At 41.7% G+C, this 13936-nt stretch overlaps 1 protein-coding gene across 1 annotated transcript; it reads left to right on the plus strand.

The window, feature by feature from the left end:
* The first annotated feature begins 167 nt into the window (after positions 1-167).
* On the plus strand, positions 168-13115 carry abcg5 (ATP-binding cassette, sub-family G (WHITE), member 5). Its single transcript, XM_034003133.3, has 13 exons — positions 168-398; positions 1006-1127; positions 1358-1494; positions 3855-3953; positions 4144-4276; positions 6065-6204; positions 7922-8051; positions 8722-8935; positions 9285-9490; positions 10357-10495; positions 10828-11013; positions 11588-11700; positions 12227-13115. The coding sequence occupies exons 1-13, from the start codon at positions 229-231 to the stop codon at positions 12421-12423; spliced, it is 1986 nt and encodes a 661-aa protein (XP_033859024.3). The 5' UTR covers positions 168-228; the 3' UTR covers positions 12424-13115.
* The last annotated feature ends 821 nt before the right edge of the window (positions 13116-13936 follow it).

Here is a 13936-nt window from a genome sequence, read left to right on the forward strand (position 1 = left end):
CCTTGCACTGACTGACAACACGATTAAATCCGCCTTCCGCTTTAGTTCCAGTTAGACGCGTCCAAAGGTTCTTTAGATAAGGCGCTAGTACTGTACATGTACTTATTATGACAAACACAAACAGTACGGACACAGTCTTAGCAAAAATGCGAGTTGACGCTTGAGCTACTGTCAAATGAAAAGCAATAAGAATAATACAAAATAATTGGTTTCGGGTCAGTTGTGAAAATGAACGCATACACGGTGTCCGGTAAAGTGGATCTGAAGAAGACAAGTTTTCAGGAATCCTTCAAATCGATATCTAAAAACACAGACCAACGCAAATCGAGCTTGCCTTTTGCTGAAGAAGCCACCCCAGCATGCAGTCTCGGTGTGAGCGGAATTTCGTACACGGTCAGGTATATATACATATATATCTTTTTTCTTTCCAAATTGACATATTACGGTCTGTTATTTTTAAAGGATTAACCTGTTTTACACAATTAATATATTAAAGGCACCTGCTCATATGTCGTCTTTTAGCGCTTGCGAACACTTTTAAAATACAGTCATACAGAATACAGAATGACGGACATCCTAAAATTAAGTTTGTGATGCGTTTGAATTTAGGATAAATCTTCCAGAGTGCTTAAATTGGGAGAAGTGTAATGCTGAAGCGTGAGTCCATACAATAACAAAAGGAATATATACCGTAGATAGAAAAGAAAATCTTCCTCAGTCAGCACCAAGTTGGTTCCTGTCTTTGTATAGTGACCCGCTTACATCCCACTCACTGTATCTCACATTGCGAGCTCTTAGAGGGACTGCCTCCTGTAAACTAATAGCGAATTGTTCCCTGAATTGCATCCAGCGCTTGAAGGATCCCAATGAATTCGTAGCAACAGCAACATGAGTTTAAAACAGTAGCAGTAATCTGGGTATAGAGGTGATCCAACTGACAGAGGATCTACTAAGTTGTGATCATCTTCATCGTCATCATTGTTCTTCCTCCTCCTCCTCTTCCAGCGAGCGAGTGGGCCCCTGGTGGGATATACCCTCCTATCGTAAGAAATGGACCCGGCAGATCCTCAAAGACGTCTCCTTCTATGTGGAAAGTGGGCAGATCATGGGCATCTTAGGGAATTCTGGTAAGTGTTCATACTGTACAGCCCAAACATTAACCAGTGTGAAAACTCCACCTACCATAGTACCTGTTACCAAAAAGTTATTTAGAGATTTCCAGAACTGTAACCAGCCAATGAATGCACTTTACCCGAGCCATACTGTATGGGATTTTGCAGTGTGGTATGTATGTAGAGCCTACAGTTCCCATTCCCAATCCCCCCGCTGATCTGACTGTTCTCTGATGATGATGCAGGCTCTGGGAAGACCACCCTTCTGGATGCGATAGCGGGGCGGCTTGGGAGCACGGGGACACTGCTAGGAGATGTGTATGTGAACGGGGGCAAGCTGAAGAGAGAGCAGTTCCAGGACTGCTTCTCATACGTTCTTCAGGTTGGTTTCTGAACGCAACACGCTTTGTAGCATCTGCTGTTCGCATGCAGTAAGACGGACTACCTTGTAATGAATCCCCACCTAGTGGATCATCAGTTCATGATACTGACATTGGCATAAGAGCCGTACTTACCTCCCACAGAGCTTGCTCTTTAGTTGAATGGTAAGGCGTTCGTTTTGAACTGTGTGGTTTGCGGTTCATGCCCAGCCCTTGCCTTTCTATTCACTGGGCTGCGATGCCAAGCCATTGCACTTAGTCATGCTGTTGAGGCAGAACACTTGGCTCCTTTAAGACCCAAATTGACAAAGTTCTGAGATCAACGCAGTAGGGATTCAAGGAAATGCAAGCACATGGATTAGGGAGTGGTTAACATGTAGGAAATGCATGCACATGGATTAGGGAGTGGTTAACATGTAGAAAACAGAAAGTACTGATTAGAGGAGAAACCTCAAAATGGAGTGAGGTAACCAGTGGTGTACCACAGGGATCAGTACTAGGTCCTCTGCTATTCCTAATCTACATTAATGATTTAGATTCTGGTATAGTAAGCAAACTTGTTAAATTTGCAGACGACACAAAAATGGGAGGAGTGGCAAACACTGTTGCAGCAGCAAAGGTCATTCAAAATGATCTAGACAGCATTCAGAACTGGGCAGACACATGGCAAATTACATTTAATAGAGATAAGTGTAAGGTACTGCACGCAGGCAATAAAAATGTGCATTATAAATATGATATGAGAGGTACTGAAATTGAAGAATGAATCTATGAAAAAGACCTAGGTGTTTATGTTGACTCAGAAATGTCTTCATGTAGACAATATGGGGAAGCTATAAAAAAGACCAACAAGATGCTTGGATATATTTAGAAAAGTGTTGAATTTAAATCACTGCATTAGTAAAACCTCACCTAAAATATTGTGTTCAGTTCTGGTCACCTTGTTACATAAATAATATTGCTGCTGTAGAATGAGTGCAAAGAAGAGCGACCAGAATTATCCCGGGTTTAAAAGGCATGTCATATGCAGACAGGCTCAAAGAATTGAATCTGTTCAGTCTTGAACAAAGAAGACTATGAGGCGATCTGATTCAAGCATTCAAAATTCTAAAAGGTATTGACAATGTCAACCCAGGGGACTTTTTCGACCTGAAAAAAGAAACAAGGACGAGGGGTCACAAATGGAGATTAGATAAAGGGGCATTCAGAACAGAAAATAGGAGGCACTTTTTTACACAGAGAATTGTGAGGATCTGGAACCAGCTCCCCAGTAATGTTATTGAAGCTGACACCCTTGGATCCTTCAAGAAGCTGCTTGATGAGATTCTGGGATCAATAAACTACTAACAACCAAATGAGCAAGATGGGCCGAATGGCCTCCTCTCGTTTGTAAACTTTCATATGTTCTTGTGTTCTTATGCTACTGGTAACCGGCCAAGCTGAAATAACCATCATGTCAATTATCAGGATAAAGTTCACTCTTAAGTAGGGCAGCTCAAACTTTAAGAAGGAAGTGAGCTGAGTCTGAATTGGAGATACCATTTTATAATCTATTATGGGATATTCATCTGTATCTAACAGCAAATTTTTCAAACAGATAAAATCCACATTAAAATCCACATTAATTGCGACAGCAATAGACTAATCCAATCATTTATCTTGAATTAGGCAGTGCCAAATCTGTCGATTATGAACATCTCCAAGGTGAAGACAGGCATTAGGCAGAGTCTGCTTTAGATCACAAGTCACTGTACGCTTTGAACAATTATGAATGCAAGGGTGAAATGTCCTCAGGCAACAAGATGTGAGCAATGAGCAAAGAATACAGCACAGTTATGTTTTGTTTTTATTCCTTTTCTGAATGTTACCATACCATGCTGTGGACGGTCATTTTATTAGACATACAGTATAGTCTTCTCTTTCACAGTGCTGACACCTATGGAAGGCTATATCTTGGAAATCAATGACAGCACTCCCTCGTTATCAGGCAGCCCTTTACTGTATAGTGCAGTGTATTCCATTCTACTCATACAGTTCGATAGGCATGAAACATACCTGGATTGTAAATGAGCCAAGAACTGCCGTCAACAATTTCACGAATGTCAGACAGAATTTTGAGAGAACTTTTTTTTTGTTTTAAAAAATAGGGCTGTGAATAGGGCTGGCTGTTTCACTTGCTGAGCAGTCACTGAGACCTGAAACGATGTGTTATTTATGTTCTTGGCAGGGAATATGTTCTGTACTCTATGTCATGGCTTTTTGTGTAAATGTGGTACAGGTTTCTGCCTGGCACCGTAGATCTGTAGAACTGCTTTCTCTGGCATTGAAACTTTTTAAAAGGCTTTTTCTTTCCTTATTGTAGAGCGATAACCTGCTGAGCTACCTGACGGTGCAGGAGACTCTAACGTACACAGCCCAGCTGGCACTCCGAAAACACTCCCCTGAAGCCATCCGGAAAAAGGTAAGGATGTTTCATGTGCAGTTAGTGTAACCCATGCAGGAGGGGCTTTAAGCACGCTAGAGTAGCTCATAAGCGCATTGTATGTATTATAGAAGCCCTACAAATGCACAGTAAACGGCTCCCATTGCAGCACACCCATGCACACGGGAATCAAGTTGTTTCGTATTTGTTAATTGCGTTTACAAACCAGGTGGCCTCTGTGATGGCGGAGCTCAGTCTCAGCCACGTGGCCGGGAACGTCATTGGAGGCCGCGTCTTCCCAGGGATCTCCAGCGGAGAGAGGAGACGTGTCTCCATTGCCAGCCAGCTCTTACAGGACCCCAGTGAGTACACATGCTTCTCTATAGATATAGATATAAGTTATGCAATGATGAAACCTACTATAAACTTACTATGAAAAAAGGTTCACACAAAAAAGCATTGCATTCCCTTTTATACACACACACACATATTATATACTGTAGGGTAGCAGTGTGGTGTAGTGGTTAGGGCTCTGGAGTCTTGACCGGAGGGTCGTGGGTTCAATCCCAGGTGGGGGACACTGCTGCTGTACCCTTGAGCAAGGTACTTTACCTACATTGCTCCAGTAAAAACCCAACTGTATAATTGGGTAATTGTATGTCAAAATAATGTAATTGTTTGTAAAAATAATGTGATATCTTGTAACAATTTTAAGTTGCCCTGGATAAGGGCGTCTGCTAAGAAATTAATAATAATGTGTGTGTGTGTGTGTGTGTGTGTGTGCATATAAAACCATTTCTGTTTATATAACGATGTACAGGGTTTACCACATGAGATATGGTGCGTTGATGTGGTAAACTGACTTTCTAATCACACCCTATACACAACGTGCAGCCTTTATACATGTATATTACAGCCTGCCAATACATTAAGATAGGCCTCTAACTAACTGTGCTACTCTTGCAGTCCCACTGCTGTGCAGCATGTGGGTGAAAAGGCATCAAACTGCAGCAGGCTTGCCAAAGCCAGCCCAATGTGTGGCTTGCACATTGCCCTTCAGCCTTTTTTAAGGGTATTAAAAAAACCTGTTATCAGGCTTACGTTGCTAAACTTCAGCACATTCATTGCCATGTGATTGAAAGACTTATTAAAGGAGGATTCAGGGGTTTTGGTTCATTTGGGATTTGGGACTGCGGTGTCAGGGATAGGGAATATCCTAAATAATTAGGTGTTCCTGTCCAGTGACTTCCCAATGAACCGATAAAATTAATTATGAAAAACAATATATTTCTTTATAATTCACTACTTAAATAAAAGTTATCCTATAATTGTTTTTAAATTAAAATGATCGTAACTCTGGAAAGTATTGAATAAAAACAGATCTTAGATGATGGCTTTCTTTTTTTGTTTAAATGTCTTGATGTCTTCTCAGAACTGAATTTAGTATTATAGAGCTTGCTATACTATAATATAAATATATAGCTCGGTATTTAATACACACTGTATGGCTGAGGTGGAAGTAACCTACACACAAGAATTAATGAAGTTTTCAGAAATAAAAATGTTTTTGGAAAAGTCATGTAACCCAGTTATCAGAGAACATACTGGAATATGATTTTGCCTTTTTTCCCACTGTGCTGTAAAGATAAGACATGCTATAATCAAGCTACATGTATAATCACACTTCATCCTGTTTCATATTTCCCTTTTACCCTTGGATTCCTTCTATTTGTCCCTCACACTGGCATATGTAACTTGTAGAACACTCAGGTTCAAATGTTCATTTATGTTTTTTTGGTCTCTTTTTCTTTACCTTTTTATGTTTGCAATCGTTCCTGATCGCCGTTGAGTTTTATTGATTTTCTTCCCTGTATGACCTGAGAAAATGCTGAACTGTTTTAAGAATCCCAGCTCATTATCAACGGGCCAAGGGTTAAGGATTGGACAATAAGGACATTTTCAACTGTCGGCCACAAATCATATAGGACGAGAATCATGATTGTCTTAAGTCATCTTTGAACTCCCATTAATTGGGGATTTCTCCCTAGTTACTTATTGTTCCTCTGTCCCACACTTAATTTTTTAAAATAAAGCCACACTACAGTAGAGGCAGGGCCGAATCAAAGTAATCCCCCTTGTGTTCCTTACAGAGATCCTTTTACTGGATGAACCAACCACAGGATTGGACAGCATGACAGCCAATCAGATTGTAGTTTTGCTTTCGGAGCTGGCCCAGAAAGACAGGATCGTTATCGTGACGATTCATCAACCCAGATCTGAGCTCTTCAGAGTAAGGAAAGACTCTGTTCCTTTAGAACCCCTGGGATTACAGACCTGATTGGGTTACATTGCTTGTTCACAACTTCAAACACTCAGTCATAGACACTAACGCAATGCAAGCACAATCCGAAATATTCTTCCTCCCACAGAGGCTTTTACTGCCGTTATATATTGATGAAGATATTGTCTGAATTATATGATGTCAATGGGAGCCTATGCTTATTGGTATTATTAAAGAATGCTGCTTCTTTTTAGATTCACAAAATGTCCCCGCTGTGTTTATATATATATATATATATATATATATATATATATATATATATATATACTGAGTGTACAAAACATTAGGAACACCTTCCTAATATTGAGTTGCACCCCCTTTTACCCTCAGAACAGCCTCAATTCGTCGGGGCATGGACTCCACAAGGTGTCGAAAGCGTTCCACAGGGATGCTGGCCCATGTTGACTCCAATGCTTCCCACAGTTGTGTCAAGTTGGTTGGTAGTGGATCTCTACTCCGAATAGCTCGTTCCATCTCATCCCACCGATGCTGAATTGGATTGAGATCTGATGACTGGGCAGGCCACTGCAGTAAGCTGAATTCACTGTCATGTTCATGGAACCATTCCTGGACAATCCTAGCCTTGTGGCATGGGGCATTATCCTGCTGAAAAAATCCATTAGCAGATGGATACACTGCTGCCATGAAGGGATGCACCTGAATGATGTTCAGATATCCTGTGGCATTCAAAAATTGCTCCACTTTTATCAAGGGGCCCAATGTGTGCCATGAAAACACACCCCACACCATCACACAACCACCACCAGCCTGCAATGTTGACACACGGCATGATGGATGCATGTACTCATGTGGTTTTCTCCATACCCTAGTCCTCCCATCAGCGTGATACAGCAGGAACCGGGATTCATCAGACCAGCCAATGTTTTTCCAATCCTTCAGTGTCCAGTGTTTTCGTTCCTTAGCCCACTGCAACCACAGTTTCTTGTGTTTTGCTGAAAGAAGTGGAACTCTGTTAGGTCGTCGGCTGCCATACCCCATTCGTGTCAAGGCACGACGAGTTATGCATTCTTTTAAGGGTCTTTCGGCACCAATGTTGTACTGGGCTGTCAGTTGACTAACTGTAGCCCATCTGTTGCTTTGCACAATTCGTGTCAGCCTCCTTTGGCCTCTTTCATTAATGAGCCGTTTTCAACCACTGGCCTGCCGTTGGCTGGATGTCCTTTGGGTGGTGGACCATCCTTCATACACACGGGAAACTGTTGAGCGTGAAAAACCCAGCAGCGTTGCAGTTCTTCACACACTCAAACCGGCGCGCCTGGCACCTACTACCATACCCCTTTCAAAGGCACTTAAATCTTTTGCCTTGCCCATTTACCCTCTGAATGGCACACATACAGTACACAATCCATGTCTCAGTTGTGTCAAGGCTTAAAAATCCTTCTTTAACCTGTCTCCCTTTCATCTACACTGATTGAAGTGGATTTAACAGGTTACATCAATAAGGGATCATAGCTTTCACCTGGATTCACCTCATCAGTCTATTTCATGGAAAGAGCAGGTGTTCCAAATGTTTTGTACACTCAGTGTGTATATATATATATATATATATATATATATATATATATATATATATATATATTGTATAGTGCCTTTCATGAAAAGAAATCCCAAAGTGCTTAATACGCCATGCATCCTGGCTCTTCAGGTCTTCAGTAGGATTGCTATCATGAGCTGTGGAGAGCTGGTGTTCTGTGGAGAGCCTGAGGAGATGGTCCAGTTTTTCAGTGGCTGTGGTTACATGTGTCCGGAGTACTGCAACCCATTCGACTTGTACGGTAAGTTTTTATCCAAGTACAGTGTAAAAACATAGATACTGTACTCAAATTGTACAGTACACCGCTGCCACCTGCTGTGCAAACTGAAATATGCAAGCCCCCGTTTAGGGCTAACTTGGTCCCCTCCCCATCCAAACTCTTGAGCAGCTCTTCAGGCATTTGCTGGGCAAATGAAAGATAAGTTAACCCAATGCATCTTCCTAATTCTAATACACATACCAAGAGATATAACAACGTCAATTGTCTATTATCCTGTATGCTTAAATTTGAGATAACTTTATTCCACTTCAGCATTCATATAATATATACTGTGAATGGAAGTCACATTTTAACAGTGGTTACACCTGATTGGAAGAACTATTGAATGTTATATCAAGATTTTGATAGGACTACATCTCATGTGTTCCGTGTTTGTAATTCATTTTTTTATTTCCTTGGCGGGGGATGCATGTGTACAGAATGTCACGGTCCTTACCTAGCTGTTCCGTGTTTGTAATTCATTTTTTTATTTCCTTGGCGGGGGATGCATGTGTACAGAATGTCACGGTCCTTACCTAGCTGTTCCGTGTTTGTAATTCGTTTTTTTATTTCCTTGGCGGGGGATGCATGTGTACAGAATGTCATGGTCCTTACCTAGCTGTTTTTCCAGGCTGTGTGTTTTGATTCGCAGTGGATCTCACATCGGTCGACACCAGGTCTAAAGAGAGAGAGATTGAAACCTACAACCGAGTCCAGGCCATCACCTCCTCCTATCAGAGCTCGGACACCTTCCTCCAGATGCTGGGGAACGCGGAGAAGACGCGCCACCTGAAACAGCAGCCGCCCATCCCCTTCAAGAGCAAAGAGTCACCCAGCGGCTTCTCCAAACTCTGGGTCCTCTTTAGGTATACCTGCATTCTCAAAAGCCTTAATACAGTATATTGTGCACTAATAATAACCACACAAGTGTATACTTTTTAAAATACCTTTCACAAAGCACACTGAAGCAAGTTCAAAGGGAAAGGCAGATGCATCGCTTCCTGTGGGGCCCCCAGCCAAGATTGGCAACTCTGCACAGCCAGGATACTGCTCCTGATTCCTGATGACTCCTCACCCTGCACTCCTCGCAAGCAGTGCCTTTGCTGGATTAGTCTTTGTGTTACTTTGCTTTTGAAATCTCATGTGGTCCAAATCCAGTGTGGTATACAGTAGCTCTACAGCTCAACAGTGTGGAATTATCTTGTCTTGATTCAGGCGGACAGTGAGGAATCTATCGAGGGACAGGATGGGGGTTCTGATGCGTCTGTCCCAGAACCTCATCTACGGGCTGTTTGTGTCATTCTTCCTCATGAAGCTGGACAATGACGTCTTGAAAGGGGCAGTGCAGAATCGCATAGGGGTCATCTACCAGTCTATGGGGGCATCACCCTACACTGGCATGCTGAATGCTGTGGCCTTGTGTAAGTGTGCAATTCCGCCGCAATTATGATTTTTTGTTTTTTATGTAGATTCCTCACCTATTCTCTATCTATTTTACAGAAACCAAACTATGTAGGATTTGCCCACCTTCCAAACTGATCAAACAGAATGTCCTAGGCTCTTTTGAAATGCTGGAGCCTTCATGCAAATCTTTGCAAATGAAATTTACAAAAAAAAGTATACGATTAGTATAAAATGTATTATGAAGTTGTCAGGTTGGTAATGGATGGTGGTATCAGGCAACACTTATCTGGACAAGTTAAAAGAGGCGTAGAGATTAAACACGATTGCTCCTTTTCTGTTGCACTCAAAGCACAGGACAAGGTTTGCAGTGATCAGATTCATTCTCAGTCTACTAGAAGAAAAGTACAAGGCCAAGTTTACAGTCATGAACTCGAGAGCCACTGTAATAACAGTACAGCTATCAGACACTGCAGATAACAATTGGGTGGCTTGACCATGAAGGAAAAATTAACTGTACAAATTGGGCTATAAAACTTCACCTTGGAGATTGTGAAAATTGGCCTGTATAAAGGGAACTATTCAATTGATCTGTCTGTGACAGAACTAAACATTGCCACTGTTTGGATAATTATCATAGAACCTCCCTTAGAAGGTGTTCCCATAGTGAAAGCATAGCAAAGTGTTATAAAACATAGCAAACATTGTACAGCTCAGAGGGGTATGGTAATGACCATGGTAAACTGTGGTAAATGCATAATAGTAATATTCCACACCTACCTATTGGACAGTTTACACAATCTCCAAATGCAATACTCCAGTGCTGAGCCTCTGTGCTAGTGATTATCAGTCTGATTCTGCTGTTTGTGTTTCTAACGCTGTTCAGTTCCGGCTTTGAGAGCTATCAGCGACCAGGAAAGCAAAGACGGCCTCTATCAGAAATGGCAGGTGCTCCTGGCCTATATATTCCACATCCTCCCATTCAGCATCATCAGCGTGGCCATCTTCTCATCCTTTCTGTACTGGTGAGCGTTCAGTCAGGGGCTGCTTATCAGTTAGTGCACAAATGCACTTGAATACAAGTGCAATAAAAGAAAGAGGCTCTGTGAAAATACTGTTTTAGTTCTATGTTCAATTGATTTTGTTATGTGTTTATGCAGTACAGTACCATGACCCTGTATCTGAGTCCTCTTGTTTGAGTAGCTGTCAATTGGGTTAGCAATGACATTCGCTTCAATCAGTGGCACACAAATAAACTGTATGGAGAATACTACAGCTAATGTACAGGCTTCAGTTTGTGTTGTGCTGTGCTGTGCTGTGCTGTGTATCCAGTTCACCCCCTGCTTTCCCGCACCAGGACAGTGGGGATGTACCCTGACCTGACCCGCTTCGCCTGCTTCTCCGCTGTGATCCTGGTGCCCCATGTGGTGGGTGAGCTGCTAGCCCTTGTCCTGCTGGGGGTCGTCCAGAACCCCAATCTCGTCAACAGCGGAGTGGCTCTGCTCAACATCGCCGGCATCATGGCAGGCTCCGGCTTCCTCAGGTGAGACACACTCTGGGCAGCGCATGGCTGGGCACTGGACGTTCCTACCAGGGCCATGCTATGGTAACTCTTTGACCATGCAGTGTTAGGCGATCAGGCACTGTTGTTCTGAGTAATACTGCTTGGTGCGATGAGGTAATGGGATAGTTCTGACCCTCGCTTGGTGATTATGCATTGCATTAGTGCTCCGTGTGGTATCCACTGGTAAGCAGACTGTTCTCTCTCTCAAGCATTTTCATTGGACATGAACAGTCTGACTCAGTGGTTCTGTCTTTAAGTATCTTTAAAGTTATAATCATTCTAGGTTCAGAGACGGGCAGGAATTACAGTTGTTGGTAGACAAGGTTTTAGGTTTAATGTCATCAGGATTCAAAACACATCCGGTGAAAAATGGTATGTGCCCGTTGTAGATTTAGTTTCTCCAAGAAGACACTTTTTAATATCTAAAATAATGTTGTTGTTTTTTTTAATGACCAAAAGTCTTGATAATTTTTAATCTAAATGTCAGCAGTGTCATTTATTGAAACTGTGTGTGTGTATATATGTATATATATATATATATATTTAATTGAAGGAGCTCCCAGGAAATGCCGAAGCTCTTCCAGTGGCTGAGTTACCTCACCTTTCAGAAATACGGCTGTGAGCTGCTGATCGTCACAGAGTTTTACGGCTTGAATTTCACCTGTGGTGAGTACTTTACTGGACTTGAAGAAATTGTGTCATTATGTTTGGCAGCCAGCATATCTTGAGCAGGAATAGAAATATAAATACAAATTCTGCTGTCCTCTCCATTGAGTTCTGCAGTTTGAGCAGGGTTACCAATTGCACAATGCATTGTAACAACATAAAACCTTAACAAAGTGCATTCCCACTCCAAACCCCAACATAGTCATATTCATTTGAGGGTATCTTCACTGATTTTATGTTAAATGTAAGCTCCACTACTCGGGTTCGAAGTCCCACTGATGTAATTTAATTGGAACTTCAACGTACTGTAAGATTCTAACCCGTTAGGAGAAAATAAGGCCCTCAATCATACAAAACTAGCAACAAACAATTAATAATTTGTGTTGATAGTTTGTAGTTATGTAACATTACCAGCTTTGTGCTTTGCACTTGGACATAAAGACTGGTGTACCTAACGACTAATGTATAAGAATGTGCAGAGTATAAGAAACAATGTGTGTGTAATTCTTTTTTTCTTACCATATAGGTGGGGAGACAAACAGCAGTGTTGGTGGCGTTTACCCCTGTGACATCAGGCAGGGCATCGAGTTTATAGATCGCGATTACGCTGGAGCCCCGTCCCGCTACACCCTGGACTTCCTCATGCTGTACGCCTTCCTGCCCGCCCTCGTCATCCTCGGGGTCATCAGCTTCAAGATCAGGGATTACATAGTGCAGCGGTAACAGCAGCAGCTATGCCCCCACTGCAGTGATCCACGCAATGCTTCCACTGCCCCAGACTGCACCCAGAGTGTGGGTGCTGGACATGTAACTAGTAATTCTGCATTCAAATTAGGAATACAATCTTGTGGGAGGACAGTAATCTTATGGAACACAAGCAATAGATGTTATTTACACTGGTTTGAAAGGACACAAATGAAAACTGCACGATTGCGTGTTTAGCAGTACAAAATAATCTGAAGTCATTTCACACCTGAAAGAAATAGAGAGATGACCGATGTTAACAATCATGCCTGATTTCTGGGACATGTTATAAGAAGGAATGATACCTATTGGGATTCTCCAACCATGTGGAGGAGAGGAACCACTGATGTTATTCAGGCTGGTCTGAAAATACAACAGATTATAAGAAACAATCAGTTTATGTTTTTAAACTTTGTGTGTTTGGTAATGTATGCAGTATGAATATATCACTGTGTGAACTCTACCAGCACACTGAGTCATATTGCAATGCTGTCATGTGCTGGTCTAATGGTTGCATAGTGAGTACACTGTTTGAAATCCCAGCCCAGTTGTTGCTCCCCTTTAGCCTCAATCCAGCATCAGAGTGTTGTTGCTCAGGTTATCAATTGTAAATAAATGTAAAAAAATATATATTAAACAATTATTAAATAAAAATGTTTTATTATTATGAACTACATGGGCCTGTTTTTTATTCTTTAAAAAAGAAAGAAAAAGAAAAGAATGACATATGAAAGGGATCTACCTTACCATTATAAATACCCTGCTTATTCTACACAAGATTGCCTTCTGGTCTGTATATAACAAGGGTTATGAATGAGACGAGGCCATTCATCCCATCAATGCTAGTCCGGTTCCTACAGTAGTAGCAGATTAAGGAGCAACAGTGTGGCTTGGTAACCAATTCCATACACTCACCACTCACTACTCAGTCCTACTGTAGGTCTGTCTCCATGTAATTTCAAATGCTGAAAAACTGCTTATGACAATGGCCAATACTCATTTGTGGAATAACCACAGTACTAGAAGAACGTTCAAGAAGTATTCTCTACCCTGATCATTAAAACAAATGTTTTCCAAAAATGCACTGTTGTCATGCAATCCACAAAACAAATAAGTATTATATAAAATGCATTTTTATATAATTTATTAAATTACTATTAAAATATGAATGGTATGTACAGGGTGTGCTTTCAACCTCACTACTCTATGAACACAGTCACAGTGTTTGCAGCTCTCTGTGTGTCAATGTGATTGTTTCTTGGTGCTGCATCACCCGTTGACACACGGGTCACAGAATCTTTCCTCTTAACTAGAGAGTCGAGGCGCTCTGGGATGAGCATGGAATTGCAACTCCTAACTGTGCTGAGAATCCAGGTCCATCCCTTTCCAGGACTTCCATGCGTTTCTCTTGTATTGTTCCAGTGCCTTAGAAAGACAGCAGAAAATACAAACCGAGGTGTTTTCAGTTCAATGCAATAGCAAGGCGCTATGC

Source organism: Acipenser ruthenus, chromosome 5 (genome assembly GCF_902713425.1).
Source record: "Acipenser ruthenus chromosome 5, fAciRut3.2 maternal haplotype, whole genome shotgun sequence".
NCBI lineage: Eukaryota > Metazoa > Chordata > Actinopteri > Acipenseriformes > Acipenseridae > Acipenser > Acipenser ruthenus.

Excerpts from the sequence above, each read along its gene's own strand:
- abcg5 (XM_034003133.3), top strand. The coding sequence starts at position 229 with ATGAACGCATACACGGTGTCCGGTAAAGTGGATCTGAAGAAGACAAGT. Across the intron at positions 399-1,005 it reads GGAATTTCGTACACGGTCAG|CGAGCGAGTGGGCCCCTGGT; the intron begins GTATATATACAT and ends CTCCTCTTCCAG. Across the intron at positions 1,128-1,357 it reads GGGCATCTTAGGGAATTCTG|GCTCTGGGAAGACCACCCTT; the intron begins GTAAGTGTTCAT and ends ATGATGATGCAG.